This window comes from Amyelois transitella, chromosome 13 (assembly GCF_032362555.1).
Source record: "Amyelois transitella isolate CPQ chromosome 13, ilAmyTran1.1, whole genome shotgun sequence".
NCBI classification, from domain to species: domain Eukaryota; kingdom Metazoa; phylum Arthropoda; class Insecta; order Lepidoptera; family Pyralidae; genus Amyelois; species Amyelois transitella.
In genome coordinates this window covers 8,945,033-8,961,920 of record NC_083516.1, presented here as the reverse complement: position 1 = coordinate 8,961,920, position 16,888 = coordinate 8,945,033, and the positions used below count along the sequence as shown (strand labels likewise).

The following is a 16,888-nucleotide window of genomic DNA, read 5'->3' as shown; positions in this document are numbered from 1 at the left end:
ACGTTTTGATGCTGTTTTATTTGCGAAAAATCAAAAGAAGCTAGGTCAATTTTTATTTGTTCATAGTTTATTTTAGTACGTGTTATGGATTTAACAGATTTTTCTCGTGTCAACTGAAGCGACAGCAATGTTGGATAGTGATCGGTGATAGAAGATTCGAGAACTATTGCAGTGGAATTTTTATCAGTTTTTAATAAAATATGATCAATACATTTTTGCAGTCGAGTGGGATAGGTATACGTCGGAAGCAAACCGTGTGCTGCCATCAGGTTGAGGTAATTGTCAGAACGGTTATCGCTGTCACAAGTGTGTATATCTATATTAAGATCTCCCATTAAACCAACTGTTTTATAGGATTTTAGGGTCAATAGAAGATCATTGATAGAATTTAAGAATATGTCTGTGTTTTTATATGATGGTGATCTATAAACAGCTATGAAAGCGAACTCCGTTCCAAGTGTACAAACTAGACAATCAGCTTCCTTTATAATTTTAGGTTCGAAGACATTACAATCCAAGGTGTTTCTAATGTATATAACGACGCCTGCATTTTGATTGCCATCATCTATCGTTTGATATGATGTAAAGTTATTCAATTTAGGGAGATATGGCGTAACTGATAACCAACATTCTGTTAAGATAATAATATCACATTGTATGTTTAAAGTTGAAAGAAGTGTTTGGAATTGGTCAAAGTTGCAGTTTATGCTACAAATATTCAAATGAATAACAGTCAGAGATTTTTTATTACAATTTATATATTTGAAACATTGATCCGGTGCACATAAATAACTTTGTGATACATTAAGCGCCTCCAACTCATTGAAATAAGAGCTGATATCTGTCATATTATTTTTAATAATAAATTTATTGTATTATTATTTTTTAAATAGAGTTGGAATTGCGCACCGTACCACAAAAAGAAGGTCATTAAGTATAGACAATTATGCTTATCAAGATACGTATTCATATTTTGTGTTGTGTATAACGAATTAAGTGTAAGTGTTATAATATATGTATATGGTTTGTGTGATATAAGTGATGTATGTAGATTATATAATATGAAACTTTTATATTCCCAGCAAATGTTATTAAACAGATAAATTTGTAAATAAGGATAGGCTAAGTAAATGCAAAAACACATATTGTAAGAAATTTTCATAATAAAAGGCTCAAACAATACAGACAAATGGTTTGTACTGACATATAGTCATTGTTTTGTTAGGAGAGAGTTCAGCGTGATTTCAGAGTCTACGCGAATCGCTTTCGATTGCTCATCCTTCTTCATGTAAATATTTCCGTTTCCGGTCCAGCAAAACTTGTAATTGTTGGCTTTAGCGTATTCTCGGGCCTCGTAGAACAGCTTCCTGTTGCTTCCTGCAAGGTACTCGGATATGTATATGGGGGTGGGGTCCCCTGCAAGGCCAATATTGGAAGTGTTGAGTCGTTGGTCTCCACTGTGATCTTTATTATATTTGCGTGCCGCTGCCAAAACTTTATTCTTCAGGTGAACAGATTGAAATTCGGCAACGATTATTTTATTCTTTCCTATGCGGTAAGTGTCACGTATATCCGAGGGTTGGATTTCCACATGTAGTGCTTGTCCTATATTTTGTAGGTGGGCCGTCAGGTCCGTAAACGATTCTTCCTGGACCGCTGGAACATTTCGTATTTCAACATTGGATGGACGAGAAGTCTGCTGCATGTTCTCTATTTTCTTCTCTAGGCTGACTATATAGTTTTGTTGATCAAAGCGCTCTTTTTCAAGAAGCTGTATTCTTTTCAACATATTTTCATTACTATTTTTTAGGCTTTCCAAGGTATTTTCAATTTGCACGTTAGATTTTTGGATTTTAATATTTTGTTTTTTGATCTCAGCGACCTCTTCTATTAGTTTATTCATCATTTTTTGTTGATTAATAGATGATGTGTGGAGTGCCTCCATCATTTCCCTCAAATCACTGCTAAATTGATTCACTTGGGTAGGTGATGAGGAGCCCTGACGCGGCCTTTTATGTCGTGTGGTAATATTGTGAAGGAGGTCCTCAGAACTTATTTCGGTGCGAGGGATTGACAAATCAGTGTCTGATTTTGACATATTTGGTGTTGTTGGTGGAGTACGCTTTAATGGCATGGAAAAGCTTTATTTTCGGGAATCGTTAGTATCACCCGCTTTACGGCGCCGTAGTCAAATGAAAAAGATAGGCTGACAAATAGTAGAAAGTGAAAATGCGTAGGCACACAGCTGATTCACCTTTCTGGACTGGATAGATATAAGTTGCAAGTAATCCTTTTGTTGTAATTATTATTTTGCTTCGAAACTCTGGCCAGGCTATAAATTATTAAACTTTTTGTTATTACTTAGCTATAATAGGCAACAGTATTATTATTGTGATATAATGAACAGGTTTATAATTATTTGGTATGATTTCTTCTGTGATATAATCGCAAGCGCCGGTAGCTTAATTTTAAATCATTCACTTGCACTGTTTCACTTCACTTAACTTAGAATAGCATAGGTGCGAGAAGGAGCTACAGAGTGTCCACTTCTTTGTAAATGTAGAAACCATTCGTGCGAGACACTGAGCGCCCGGGTTAAGCGCCTAAGCGAATTAAACAATACAGCTGTAAGTTGCCTCAGACTTTTAAGACTATTGGCTCAGTCAACCGCATATGGGTTTGAGACGTGATTATATGTTATCTTGGAAAATACCAAATCACATGTATCCATAGCTGTTAAAAAAAAATAAAAAAAAAATTGTGACTGGTAACACTGCTGTCAAAAAGTCAAGCCAGTCGCCATCTTGTTTTGAGTTGCTTTTTCCTTTATGAAAACTGCGCACAGCTGCATGACATCGATTTTAAATTGAAGAAATTATACTGATAACTGTGATATATTTGTAGTTAAGTGTATTGATAAACATTAGTGTAAAAAATTGTTTCTTAAGTTTCATTTGGAAGTAAGCTACACACAATGGGCAGAAAAAAGAAGAAGGCGTCTAAACCGTGGTGCTGGTATCCTTTTCAAAATAAAAGCGAACTGCGAAATTTACACGTGACCTTCAGTAATTTAGGTCAAGTAATAATTTCCCACATTTATTTATTCATATTAATAACCAATCGTGTCATTGCTCTGCATTATACACTGTAATTTCCATGACCATAAAATCCCAGGTATTGCAATAGGGAGTTTGACGACGAAAAGATTTTGATTCAACATCAAAAGGCGAAACATTTCAAATGCCACATTTGTCACAAGAAGCTGTACACTGGCCCAGGACTGTCTATACACTGCATGCAGGTGAGTCCGTGCGCCCGCCCTAGTGACTTGGCAGTCGCCCCGCCCGCCCACGCCACACGACATTCCTTTTTTAACTCGTAGTAATATCTTTAGATAATTTGCATCTTCATTTACTTCTCGCTAAAATAAGTAAATATCAGAATATATACACATTTAAAATTTATTTTAACAGCTGTAAAAATGAAGGTATTTATTAATTAATTTGTTGCAGGTTCACAAAGAAGCCATAGATAAAGTCCCCAACTCATTACCAAATAGGTCAAATATTGAAATAGAAATCTATGGTATGGAAGGTATTCCACCTGAAGATGTGAAGGAGCATGAAAAGCAGAAATCAGGTATAAAAATGTTTTATTTTTAGCGTCTACAGTTGGTATTGGATCAAAATGTATGTACAAGTTTTTTATTTTATACTCCAGGCACTGTAGTCTTAGGTGTTATGGATGTGTAGTTAGTTCCAACAATGGTGAGTAGATTAATTATTTGTTAAATGCTTTGTACTATAACATTTTACTTCTCTAGGTGGGGGCAAGGGCTCGGACAGTGAAGATGATGAACCTGCAGCAAAGAAAAAAGCTACACCAGCCTTGGTAAGAGAACTTTTTGGTTATTTTATGGTGCACTTGTCACTGTCGGCAATAATAACAGTAAGTCAAATTGTTTGAATATATTTTCAACATAGATATATATATATATTGGCAAGAGTTGGCACAGAGTCACTTACTGTATACATTATTAGATAATAATGTTTTGTAATTTAAAATCAACTGAATTGAAGTTGAATAATCATTTACTTAGAAACTTTAGTTTCTAAAACAATGATATATATGTGTGCTTGTATACCACAGTATAATATGCACTACTTATTTATTATTATTATCTTTCATTATTTACATCAAACTATATATAAATGCTAGGTATGACTAGTTTGTGCCTAGAAAGCAAAGTTGGGGGTACAATTGGGTACTCATGATGAATAAAGAGAGAACATACATATAATTAGAGAGTCTGTGGTCGAATCTGTAAGGTAATCTGGTCAAAACGTGGTTCCTCACAGGCACTGGTTCGAATCCCACTGTGGCATGTACCAATGACCAATTTTGAAGTTATGTACAATAGTTTGATAACTTACTGGTGCTCTTAGGGTGAGGGAAAACATCATAAGGAAACCTGCACATTCAGGCAACTGTATGTGTAACCATATGATCCTACAAGTTAAGTTCACCTGCAAAGTTTACAGAGGTCAGACAAAGTCGCTTCCTGTAAAAAACTGACTCACCCAATCCAGGGTCCATGGTCAAGAGCTTACCCTGGGCTCCTCTCCAGTGTGTTGAGGATTCAACTGGGTCTATAGCGAGGAAGAAGATCCAAATAATTAGTATTAATTACCTTTGAAAAAATCTTCTACCCTATCAATAGGCCTAACAATACTATCTATAACTCACTTTTGTACAATAGTGTCAAAGACTACTGTCTACTACTGTCGATCTGCAGCACTACATATAATCATCTCACTCTTTCCAGAAGCATTAGGGAGAGAAAGAATCTTTGCACAAGCCCTACATACTTTCCACACTAGCTTCAATATGCACATTCATCAATTCATTAAAGAGGGATAGAGTATTATACATTGTCTCTTTCACAGCTTGGAGCTGGTCCATCGTCCGTGAACCCCGGCATACTGCCCACTCCGATGGGCCCCGTGCCACCAGGGATGTATGGGCCTATGCCCATGAACCCCATGATGCCCTCATTTATGCAGGCACCTAGGTGAGTAAAAGAACAAATATGTTTTACACAGTTTTTTTATTTATTACGATATTAAAAGATCTTCGTATTAAAATTTGCATAAAAATTTTTAGTCTGTTTGTCTGTATGCTTAAATCTTTAAAATTACGCAACGGATTTTGATGCGGTTTTTTGTAACAGGTAGAGTGATTCAAGAGGAAGGTTTTTATGTATAATTTTTCCGAATTTTGCACCCGTGCGAAGCCGGGGCGGGTCGCTAGTATTTTAATATAAAGAATTAGAGAAACAGTTACATTGGCTGTTTTTATTTTAATGTTAGATAAAAATCAGTAACAAGGTTTAGAAAAACTTTATTTTCCCATAAGAATAACATAAAATAATTCACTGAGAAAACAGACTAATTACAAAAAAATTTCAAGGAGCGTGCTATAACATCAGTAACAATAAATCGTCCATATTTCCAATGATTTATTGAGAAAGATATTGGATAGGACATGACAAGAGAAACGTGTATTTTAAATTACACAATCATTTTTTTTTTGAAGGATGATGATGCCCGGAATGCGGCCCCTGTTCCCAGCAGCCAGCATACCCACGTCGAATCCAAACAAGCCTACTTTCCCTGCGTATAGGTAAGTTTCTATTACGAAAAATTTTATTTTCTGAATATTTTAAAAACCCGTGTTGTTTGTGGTTGCTAGCACCAATACAAAAAAGAATAGGACCATTCCATCTCTTTCTCATGGATGTCGTAAAAGGCGACTAAGGGATAGGCTTACAAACTTGGGATAGCAACCTGTCACTATTTGAATCTCAATTCTATAATAAGCCAAATAGCTGAACGTGGCCATTCAGTCTTTTCAAGACTGTTGGCTCTGACCCCCGCAAGGGATATTATAGACGTAAATTTGTAGAATGTCCACTGTCCAAAATGTTCTTTAGCTCCCTACGATTGTATTATCTAACGTATTGTACGTCAGTGCAAAGCAAAATAAGCCTAGCCTACTTCTAAGGCATGCACCATCTCTTTCCTTAATAGACTACTACTAGTCTAGACTAGGTAGACTACTAGACTTAAACATTTGAAATTCGTCTTTTAGGGACTGGCTAGCCCCGGTCATTATTTGAATCTCAATTCCGTCACTAAGCATACAGCTGAATGTGGCCTTTCAGTCTTTTCAAGACTGTTGGCTCAGGGATATACACATAACATATTTTTTTTTCATTTGTATATACATGCATATACAAATTTCGTAATACTTTAAAACTCTTGATTGCACAATATTAAGAAAAAAAAAATATGACTCACTATTTTTTTTAACAACTTTCAGTAATTTATCTCACTCACTCTGTCTTTACCCTGCCTGGAATGATAATATTTGTTTTTTTTATGCTTTGAATACTTATTTCTCTTACATACTAGTTTCTTTTCTTTTTCCCGGAACTGTGGATTAGTGCATTTCTTTTTCATAAATGACATTCATTAAGGAGTAATTTCATGTATAAACTTTTTTTACCCAACCCTGGGATCATGGTCAAAGGTTTACCTCAGGGCTCCAATATGGGTTAGAATGCCGTACAAAAGCTGCACAGATCAGATCAGATGTGAGTGCAAATTTTACATGAAGCATGCTAAATTCCGAACCTAATCGGTTGACTGGAAGAGATCATTTCAACAGATAAGTCCGCCATTGCAAGTGATTTATTTCTTTTATAAAGGCAGCCTGTGTGGCGCAGCGGTAGTGCGCTTGTCTGTGACACCGGGGGTCTCGGGTTCAAATCTCGGCCAGGGCATGAGAAACGAACTTTCTCTGATTAGCCTAGGTCTTGGATGTTTATCTTTATAAGTATATATTCTAAAATATAGTATCTTAGGGTTAGTATCTCGTAACACAAGTTACGAACTTACTTCGAGGCAACTCAATCTGTGTAATTTCTCCCGTATATATTTATATTTGTAACAATTTTTTGAACTGTTTAAATTTTTATGCAATAAAGAATATTAGGAAACAAAACAGGATTACGGTCAAAAGGCTTCAGGACCAACGCTAGGACGATGATTTCATAGACGTGGAAAAAAAGGCAGACTGAGTTGTACTATACCGCAAAATTAAGTACCAATAGTAAGCCGGCTTACTGTACATATACACGCCTCACGCACACTCACCAATCGGGACAGCCGGCCGCCATTGCGTCATAGATTATCCCCCGAATGCAACCTTTCTTACTCACACTTTACACATGCGTACAATCCCTCCGTTACGAAGCTTAACAATTTTTTTTTAGCCACACTATGTTCCTCTTTTTTTCTACGTCTATGGATGATGTATTTACATTTTAAAACTTAATTGAAACTAATCTACTCAACTAAACAGCAACGCGACAATCAGCGCGCCGCCCACGACGTCGTCGGCGGGCGGCGCGGCGGGCGGCGCGGAGCCCCGCGAGAACGGCGAGGCGGCGGGCGGCGAGGCGGGCGCGCTGGTGCCGGCCGCGGGCGCGGGCTCCCGCATCGTGCACCCGCCCGAGGACGTCTCGCTCGAGGAGATGCGCGCCAGGAACGCCAGGTAAGGCTGTCTCTCTCTCTCATTCGCTCTCCCTTCTCTCTCATTCGCTCTCCCTCTCTCATTCACTCTCCCTCTCTCATTCGCTCTCCCTCTCTCTCATTGGCTCTCCCTCTCTCTCATTCGCTCTCCCTCTCTCTCATTCTCTCTCATTCGCTCTCCCTCTCTCTCATTCGCTCTCCCTCTCTCTCATTCGCTCTCCCTCTCTACACACCACATTTCTATGTTTGGATAATTCTGAAGTTGACGTTATTGAAGAAAATGCTGCCGTGCAGTTTGTTAGCGGTTCTCCTGCACTGACTGTTTGGAAATTGCAGTAAACTTAGTTTAAAGTAGGTAATTTATTTGTTGAATTCTTGATCAGAACCAAAGGGTATGTGAAGATCCTCTCTTGCTTGTCACAAAAGCTTTGCTAAAATTCTATCACTCTGCAACTTTGCAATTTGAACAATTGAATTTTGCATATGTTGGTTGATATAAATAAACATTCCAAAACTGATGTTTTAACTTACCATAAATAATTGAACTGTTATTCTCCCAGATATCGTCCCAAACCGAAACCAGATGCTCCGCATAGTCAACCTCAAGCAGCCCCAGTTATGATCACTCCCAGCACGAGCCAAGCGGAGGTGAGTTCGTCAACAATTATCCTATGTGTGTAAGGTAAAGGTTGGTGGTAGAAGCTTTTGTGATTTATCGGTCTAAATATGGCAAATGGGGCTTGTTCTATTTTCATAATTTAAATTTTTAAAAATCTTTATGATTATTATTTTTTAATATTGAAGATAAGGTACAGATCTATTGCTTCTTAGATTTATGGTTTACACGAATTTGGCTTTTCTCAATTTAATTCGAAAGTTTTTTAAGGTTGAAAATAAGGTACAGATCTATTATTATCTACTGATTTACGATTAATTTTATTATGTTTTGTTGAAATGGAAGATCTATGTTGAATTTATTATTTCTACTTGATTTATGGATTTTTCAAGTTTTAATTAATCAATATATCTCATCGTTTTTCAGTGTTTTTATTTAGTGCATGATGTAAATGGTAACTTGTCGTTTTTTTTTACATATGTACTTATTTACCACGAAATTTGTAATAGTGGCATGGCACCAATTTTGATTATATTGGGCTATTTGTTATTGTAATTTGTTTGTAGTAAATGTAACACAAGGTGGTGGAGATTTAGTTATAATTTAAAAAGTTCAACATTTAGAATTTTCATAATAATAGAAATAAAAATAAGAAGATTACTTCAAGTAAAAACAGTATCTAAGTCATGCAAGGAGCCTCCCTTCTCTGAAGTATTATATTATCAGTGTTATAACAGTTTGTCTGTTTTACTAGCGCCGTTCAAAGCGTAGAAAGAATACCGAGTATCTAGCTGGCCGAGATATAGAGTTTTTATAGGGAAAAAATCGGTATACGACAAAAACCAATGCTATAATATATATGGCCTGTTTTATGTTCAACCATCTGTTCATTCTTTACGAGCGTCCATATAATAGAAATGTCACAACAAAATCAGTTTGTCTGTTTTACAAGTGGCGTTCAAAACGTAGAAAGAATACCGAGTATCTATCTGGCCGTGATATAGAGTTTTTATAGGGGAAATATCGGTATACGATAAAAACCAATGGTATAATATACATATATGGGTGTTCTGCTGGCTGTTGTATACCATCTGTTCATTCTTGACGAGCGTCCATATAATACAACAAAATCACAAAGCCCCACCACCGCCGCCGCGTACAGCGCGCCGCGCCCGCCGCGGGCGGCCATGTTTGATGTAGCAGCAGTCGTACTTGTCGCAGGTGGCGGCGCACATGTCCGCCGCGGTGGCGGCCGCGCGCCAGCAGGCGGCCATGCGGCGGCCCATGCTGCCGCCGGTCATGATGCAGGTATGGCGTTCACTGCAGCTTTCAAATTGCCTTTTTTTTAATTGGTGGCCGTGTGGTTCCCGGCACCAATGAAAAAAGAATAGGACATCTCTTTCCCATGGATGTCGTAAAAGGCGACTAAGGGATAGGCTTACAAAATTGGGATTCTTTTTTTTTTAGGCGATGGGCTAGAGCAACCTGTCACTATTTGAATCTCAATTCTATCATAAAGCCACTGAACCTGGCCATTCAGTCTTTTCAAGACTGTTGGCTCTGTCTACCCCGTAAGGGATATAGACGTGACAATATGTATGTATGTATGTTCAAATTGTAATTATTCCTCTCTGATGCTCTTACGTTGATGGAAAATTTTATGATAAAAATTCAAAATCACCAGTTTTTACGTGAAAGAGTAATTACTCTTTTTTGATGAATTAATGATGAGAAAAGAACTTCTTCTGATTGGTCTGAGTCTTGGATGTTTATCTATATAAGTATAAAATATAGTATCGTTGAGTTAGTATCTCGTAACACAAGTCTCGAACTTACTTTGAGGCTAACTCAATCTGTGTAATTTGTCCCGTAGGTATAGTAATTTTCCATTCGACGTTATTAAATAAATGTGTGACGGTTAGTCACCCTAATAAGTATAACAACTTGATTCCAGCCTGTAAGAGTGGGGGTGCCCGTCTCCATGCCGCCTGTAATGGGCATGTTGCCCGTCATGCCGCAGTTCAACCTCATGCGCCCCATACAACCCGGTCAGTATAACTACCCGCATTATGCGTACCGTTAGACAGGGGGAGGGGGACTGTTATTTGCAAATTGTCGATAGATGGCGTTGAGGAGTTTACATCTAAATAGGCAAACACAAAAAAAAAAAACAGTAAACAACATGTTGAACGAGTTATAAATTTCATTCAAATTCAGGTGAAGATTGACACTTTTTTGTCTAACGATAGCGAAAGATTTAACGTCTTTCGGAATTAAGCCGGTCTTTATTTTTTTTTTTTCACTGTTTTAAAATAAGAGGAAATTGACAATTTTTGGGACGAGAATATGGAGTATAACCCGATCGTCAGCGTAGAAAACATTTGACGAGTAACTCATTCATCTATACCAATTCCGACCTGTTAAACAACTATCCATGAATAGGTTGAACAATCAAGGTGATGCAACACATTTTTTTTATCGACAATTTGCAAATATCGCCAACTGTTAGGTGATCCACGAAGTTTGATATCGATTGCTATCGTTATATTCCATTCATTTGTGTGTTTTGTATAATAATATCAAATTTGACATGGTGTCTACAACTGTCTTTGGCCTTTCTGGCAAACCTTATTAGAAAAACTTCGATAGTCAGTGTTATGTATTCTAATCATTCAAGTCTTAATATCATAGGTTAGGAGTTAGGATATAAGTATAACATTTGTTATTTTGATGTCGCATAACGACAACAGTCACCTTAACATGTGAAAAAATGTATTTTTGATGTTACTTGATCCAAAACGCGTTAAATTTTGTATAATGTGTACAACATGAATTTATTTATGAAATGTTTAAAAGACTGGTTATCACATTCTAATGATGGAAAAATAGGTGTCGATTCATATTTCTATTCGTCCATATTTTTTATAATTCCGATGAAATTTTGGTGTTAGGATAACATTTCAAAGTACCAATGTTTAATGACACAGTATTATTAATGCATTTATTAAGGTTAATATAGAGCGGTTGAACTCTGCCAACTGTAATGTGTGTTGACTAAATTCAATGGAATTTTTGCTCAATAGATACACATTAGTTTTTCATAATGTAGTATTCTTTATCCACGTGGAAAATGGGAGTGATTGTGTTGATTATTTTGAATAAATTGTAATAATGCAAACTTACCATTTTTCTATTTTCCACGACGAATAACCTGAAGGTAACTGAACTAGCTGTATTTAATCACTGTCTGTAAAAATGGATTATGTTTTAAGAGCGCGGTCGAGCTCTGCGATTATACGCATAATGCCGAAGGCGGATTCCGGCTAAGGAGCGCTCGGTGGGTGCCTCTTGTATTACTCTATATGATAAGCAAAGCACTGGAGCGTGCGGAGACCGGCATAATCTCTGTCTCATCTCATAAGATAAACACATAACAGCTTGTCGATACTCATTCCCTAACACCCACTAACACGGCCTCCGGGCCGACCTCCTAGCCAACACTACCGAGAGCTAAAACTGTGATTTTGATGTGCCATCCGCACGAGCATCGGAATATATGAGCGGTAATTTTATTCTCATTCGTTAATGGATTTGCTTATTGTAGTAGCTCTTATCTTATTACTGTCTCGATTTTCTCGTAGTGTCATTATAAAAAATGACTTTTTGTCGGTTTCACGGGTGGGTACACTAATATTATATTTACGTACAGTAGTTTGTCGCTTTACAATGTGCATGAAACGAACGAGTTAATAGTCGTTGGCTGAATTGGATTCCACGAGCAACAGTCTCGGATCACACTGAACATGCATGACTACGAATACGATTACATCGCCGAGTATTTTAAAGTGTGATTTTTTCATGTGAATTATTTATCCTACCTACCTGTGTTCCTATGCTTATACTGCACCTGAACCGAGTGGTCTCCGGCCGGGGCCGCGGCCGCCCCGCGGTCCCGTGGCCGCCCTCGGGCCCGCGTAACGCGCCTTGTGTCGCAGGGATGCTGCTGCCGGGCGGCGTGGTGCCGATGGGCGCCGTGTTCCCGGGCGGCGTGCCCGGGCTGCCGGTCATGCAGCCGCGCTTCCGGTAGCCGGCAGGTAAGCGGACAGGTGACCGCGGTCGCCCGCTGGGGTTGGGCCGGCAGTTCCCTGCGGACCGCAGGCGACGCCCGAGTCACAACTTGCGTTGTTGGATTACCGGCCCCCTGTCCCCGCGATTGCTACTATCTATCTATCACCGGCTCTCACATAGACTGTCGACGGCAGACTTAGTAGTGAATTAATTAATTTCTGGTGTTAAGATGTGTGTAAGGATAATTTAAATAGACGAGTTAATGTTATCATCTGCCTTGAATTTTTCTTAAGCATTTCCACATGAAGTTGTGACGTTTGCCTACTCTTGTAGATTTTGACTATTTTACTCAATAAACGCTGTGGACTTGAGACATTTTTTGTTTTTATTTAATATTTATGGGCTGTTCCAAATGGATGTGTGTCGGCTTATCCCGCTTTTGTGTACGACGTGTATATAACTTTTTCGACCTTTTTATCAACTTCACGCTTAATTTGGAACGGTTAATAAATAACCATCATTTCCCTTCACACCGCATTGGAGTTACCATCGGGCACTCATCCTACTATTGGAAGTTTCGGTAATTGCATACAGTATGTGTTGTATTGTAACATATAACTTGGTATATGCGGGAAACAAGTAATCTATGTTGTATATAAGACCCTAGGCGAGAAAAGCAGCCAGCAAGATGTAATGAGAATACACTCGGACTTGTAGATGAATACAAAACAAAAGGGGTAAGTCGGTAAGTAGGTACTTACAATAAGAAAAAAGTTAGTGTCAGGAATACAAAAGGGAATGCTTAGATGGTTTGGTCATGTGGAGTGGATGAAAGCAGGATGACTTTGCAAATATGCAAGGAGAGCTTGAATGAAAACGGTGGAGTGAAAAGACGAACGTACCTTGATCTAATCAGGAACATCCTAGCGAAATGTCAGCGCAAGAGTATCCGAAACCGACGAGCTTGCATGAAGAGTTATGAATGTGAATGAAGCGAAAGAAGTATGCAAGGGGCCAAAATTAACGTATTAACCAAAACAAAACTACAACCAAATACGTTACGTTATGCATATTTCGTATCGCGCTATTTGTCAAACGGAAACGGTTCAGCTTTGGTTTGGAAGATACGTTCACGGAACGTTCGATTAACGTTTGACATTTGGTTTCACCGAAGAAATGGCATCGCGCTATTTTTGACAGCGGTTTTATCCTAAACCTTATATTTTTTTATTGACATTTGCACGTTACGTCATTGACATATTATCGTAAGAAATAGTGCTGCCAACATCACTATTTCTATAATCAATCAGGGGGGCAATCGCGGTATTTTACGAAGGTTAAACCGTTTAGCGTAACGTTTTTGGTTTTAGTTAAGCTTCGGTTTAGTTTGTTTTTACGTTGCCAAAAATGGTATCGCGCTAGCAGTTGAATCGTTGACGTTACCGAATCGTTTCCGCAGAAATGACGAACGTGAGACGTTTAGGGCTTTCATGAGTATTTACAAAATACCATTTGTTACTTTTGTAATCGATGGTTGATTATAGAGATAGCGATGTTGGCAGCACTATTTCTTACGATAATATGTCAACGACGTGACGTGCAAATGTCAATAAAAAAAATATAAGGTTTAGGATAAAACCGCTGTCAAAAAATAGCGCGATACGAAATATGCATAACGTAACGTATTTGGTTGTAGTTTTGTTTTGGTTAATACGTTAATTTTACCGCGATTGGCCCCCAGTTCACATAAGGTCCAATTACGAGAAATAAAGAAAATCAATACGTTAAGAACCATTTTGAATCGACTTAATTCTGTAAAAGGTAACAACACTTCTTTACACTTCGTTTTTTCTCAAATTGGTGCGATAGACTATTAGCGAATAGAATAGTTTGGACCTATGTACTAGATTTTTCGATTTCGATGTGTATGAACTGAAAAGAAATCATTATCACTATAACGACTCGTCGGTTCGTTTCCACGACACACATCAAAGCTGTCGGTTCAAGACCCGTTCAATCGCTACTTAATACAAAAAGTACTATACTCAGAAGCGATTTCTAGTTGGAATACAAAACTCTTTTTCAGGTCTGATTATTCAGAAAGCTTCGGAGATCACGTCTACGCTATCTGAAATCTAAACCACGTCAATATTTTGGTTGGGTAAGGAACAATACTAGCGGGTGTAGCCTAGCATGCGCGAAAAACTATCGCTGTCCCGTTTCACGTCATAATAATAAGCGAAACGGCGATATTACCATGCTACGTGGGCAGGATGCAGTATTTGTTAATCTGACATTCATACGAGAAAGGCCTTCGTCGGATTTGACATCCGTTTACAAGAAAAAATCTAAGTAGGTACATAGCTCTCATTAATGTACCACAATGTACGAACCCTTAAACGCTCATCTCGTTTGTTCTTTCTATAAATTTCATGTTAGTAATTTATAACCCTACCCACTCTGAGGATTCTTCTTTGTCAGTTGATCTGACCACATCAGCGCACTAGTGATTTAATATAATATTGAAGCCAGAGGCGCCACAGCTGTCGGTTGATCTGACATCTATTCGATCCTTAATGATATAGTTTATCATTATCACATTAGATCTTATATCTTTCATTTCGACTCACAAGTACTTTTAATAAATGAAAAAAACACCATTTTAATAAAGCTGTATATTGAATTACAATAATAAAAGGTTCCATCTGTACACATAACACATTTTAATACAACGCTATGCTAGAATGAAGAAATATCAATACCAAACCCTTACAGTAAGTACGCGGAATACAACAGACTTAAAAATAATCGTATTCGTATCTACTAGTATCACGGTAAAGTATTTCAACCCAATTAAAATATTTTGGTAGAAAATTCACAACAGATAATTTCAAAAATAAACATGACGCTAAAAATTGTCACAACAAAAATTAACGTGCTCTTAAAACTATTAAAATCTGCACAAATTAAGTACAAATATTATCAAAGTAATGTCTCAAAATGAGTGCGACCTTAATCTGTCTTGCCATATTTGTACTCAATTCATGTGGACCTTGTATTTATGGCAACTTCGAAAAATGCAACAAACAATGCTAAACTTTCTCGTAATGTATTCTTATTATAATCTGGAATTTTAAAGCGAGTAAAGAGATTAATTACTGTTTATAATCAAAAATGAATACAGCAAGTGTCAAAAAGTGTGCAGATAGATGATGATAGGCATTTACAAAAAGACCGCTAAGTTTTTGCTTTGTAAGGTGCAATTTCTGTCTTCGGATAACATTTTTGAGAATGCTGCATCCATTGTATTTCTTACAATTAAAATTAATTTAATACAGAGAAAACAATTTTCCATTAGCTACTTAAGTCTGAAATAGACGACGTATATTTGTTACATGTTACTAAGTTATGACAATGTAATAGTTACAAAACTACAAAATTTGAGCGTCCAAAATCACTTAATAACATGGGATATTATTTGCATCATAGTTTCCATACATGATTACATATCTAGCTCTAAGTAGAGCCTTTACCTAATTCTACAATCCTTTATTGCCTTCAAAATGGCCAACAAATACTAAAACTAAACACTCGATATGTATACCTTTTCGTTAATTGCGATCAGATGTAGCTACGGAAAATAATCACAACCGTTTATCTAAGAGTGTATAAACATCTTGGCACGTTTCTATAAATTGGTGTTTAGTAAGACGAGGACTAGTAACTTTACACAAATACTGATTACCACATTATAAAACCTTTCACAATACACCTCTAAGCTATAATAAAGAACCATCGGAACACACTGGAAAGATTGACTACCTACCCTAAGTGATCAGGCGAGGGAGTGATATTCCTGAAGACGTCTAGAGAAGGCGACATAGACCTCATCAAGTCTGGACACGGCGTGTTGGCACGCGTCATACTCTCGAATCTTTCCCTCATGGCAGCCACGTGGCCCGCTATCACACATTCTTTTCTATCATCTTTAGTCTCTTTTTCAGGCAAAGTTTCCTCGTCGACGTGGGCTCTGTCAGGTACATCTAAATCTGACAGAAGAGACACTTCTGACGAGGCCGTGTAGTACATTTCGCTTATCGGTTCGAACTGCGCGGCCGCCGGTTCGGTGTCGGACGTCACGGTCTCGACGTCTTCAGTCTGACCAGGCAGTGATATCTGAGAATCACTCCATCTCTCCGGGCGATAAGCTTCCATTGCTTGGAACGTAGCTTCCACTCTCTGAGACGACGTTTCTTCAGGGCTGATCTGTTCCGCATAGGTTTCAACTTTCCGCACAGATATTTCCTGCGGGCTGATCAAATCCGTGTGGCATTCCGTGTATTGGGGGACGACGGTCGCTTCAGTTCTATAAACATAAACCGCCTCTTCCTCTGGCTCGTCGGCGACGGACGCCGCGTACTGCGGGACGACAGATTCCTCATCAATATCGAAGGCTTGTGCAGGTTCAGAAGGAACCGCTTCCTCTTCATAAGTTTCCGCGTCATCATATTGGGAGGTCTTCATCGTCTCGCACAGTTTGTTGATCGCGTCGACCACGTCTCTCAGGTCGCTGACGTCCTCCTCGGGCATCGTGATTTCTTCTATCGGG

At 38.1% G+C, this 16,888-nt stretch overlaps 2 protein-coding genes across 4 annotated transcripts; one reads left to right on the top strand and one right to left on the bottom strand.

Annotated features, from left to right (window-relative positions):
- The first annotated feature begins 2,778 nt into the window (after nt 1–2,778).
- Nucleotides 2,779–12,652, top strand: LOC106139012 (BUB3-interacting and GLEBS motif-containing protein ZNF207). 3 transcript variants are annotated; one of them, XM_013340345.2, is made up of 11 exons: nt 2,779–3,015; nt 3,175–3,301; nt 3,513–3,639; nt 3,824–3,891; nt 4,947–5,071; nt 5,596–5,682; nt 7,426–7,617; nt 8,156–8,243; nt 9,433–9,519; nt 10,166–10,259; nt 12,207–12,652. In XM_013340345.2, exons 1-11 carry the CDS (start codon nt 2,975–2,977, stop codon nt 12,296–12,298), a joined length of 1,128 nt encoding a protein of 375 aa, XP_013195799.1. In that variant the 5' UTR covers nt 2,779–2,974; the 3' UTR covers nt 12,299–12,652. The 3 variants fall into 3 exon arrangements, with proteins under 3 accessions (XP_013195799.1, XP_013195798.1, XP_013195800.1); XM_013340344.2 differs by having other exon boundaries at nt 9,418–9,519; XM_013340346.2 differs by lacking the exon at nt 9,433–9,519.
- A 2,287-nt stretch (nt 12,653–14,939) lies between these two features.
- Nucleotides 14,940–16,879, bottom strand: LOC106139010 (uncharacterized). The gene has a single exon (XM_060947597.1). It carries the CDS (start codon nt 16,867–16,869, stop codon nt 16,102–16,104), a length of 768 nt encoding a protein of 255 aa, XP_060803580.1. The 5' UTR covers nt 16,870–16,879; the 3' UTR covers nt 14,940–16,101.
- Between the last annotated feature and the right edge of the window lie 9 nt (nt 16,880–16,888).

Bases quoted from the DNA above. Each gene is read 5' to 3' on its own strand.
- LOC106139012 (XM_013340344.2), top strand. From the start codon at position 2,975: ATGGGCAGAAAAAAGAAGAAGGCGTCTAAACCGTGGTGCTG. The intron at 3,302-3,512 runs GTGAGTCCGTGC...AATTTGTTGCAG, and splicing joins TGTCTATACACTGCATGCAG to GTTCACAAAGAAGCCATAGA. The intron at 3,640-3,823 runs GTATAAAAATGT...TTACTTCTCTAG, and splicing joins GCATGAAAAGCAGAAATCAG to GTGGGGGCAAGGGCTCGGAC.
- LOC106139010 (XM_060947597.1), bottom strand. From the start codon at position 16,869: ATGCCCGAGGAGGACGTCAGCGACCTGAGAGACGTGGTCGACGCGATC.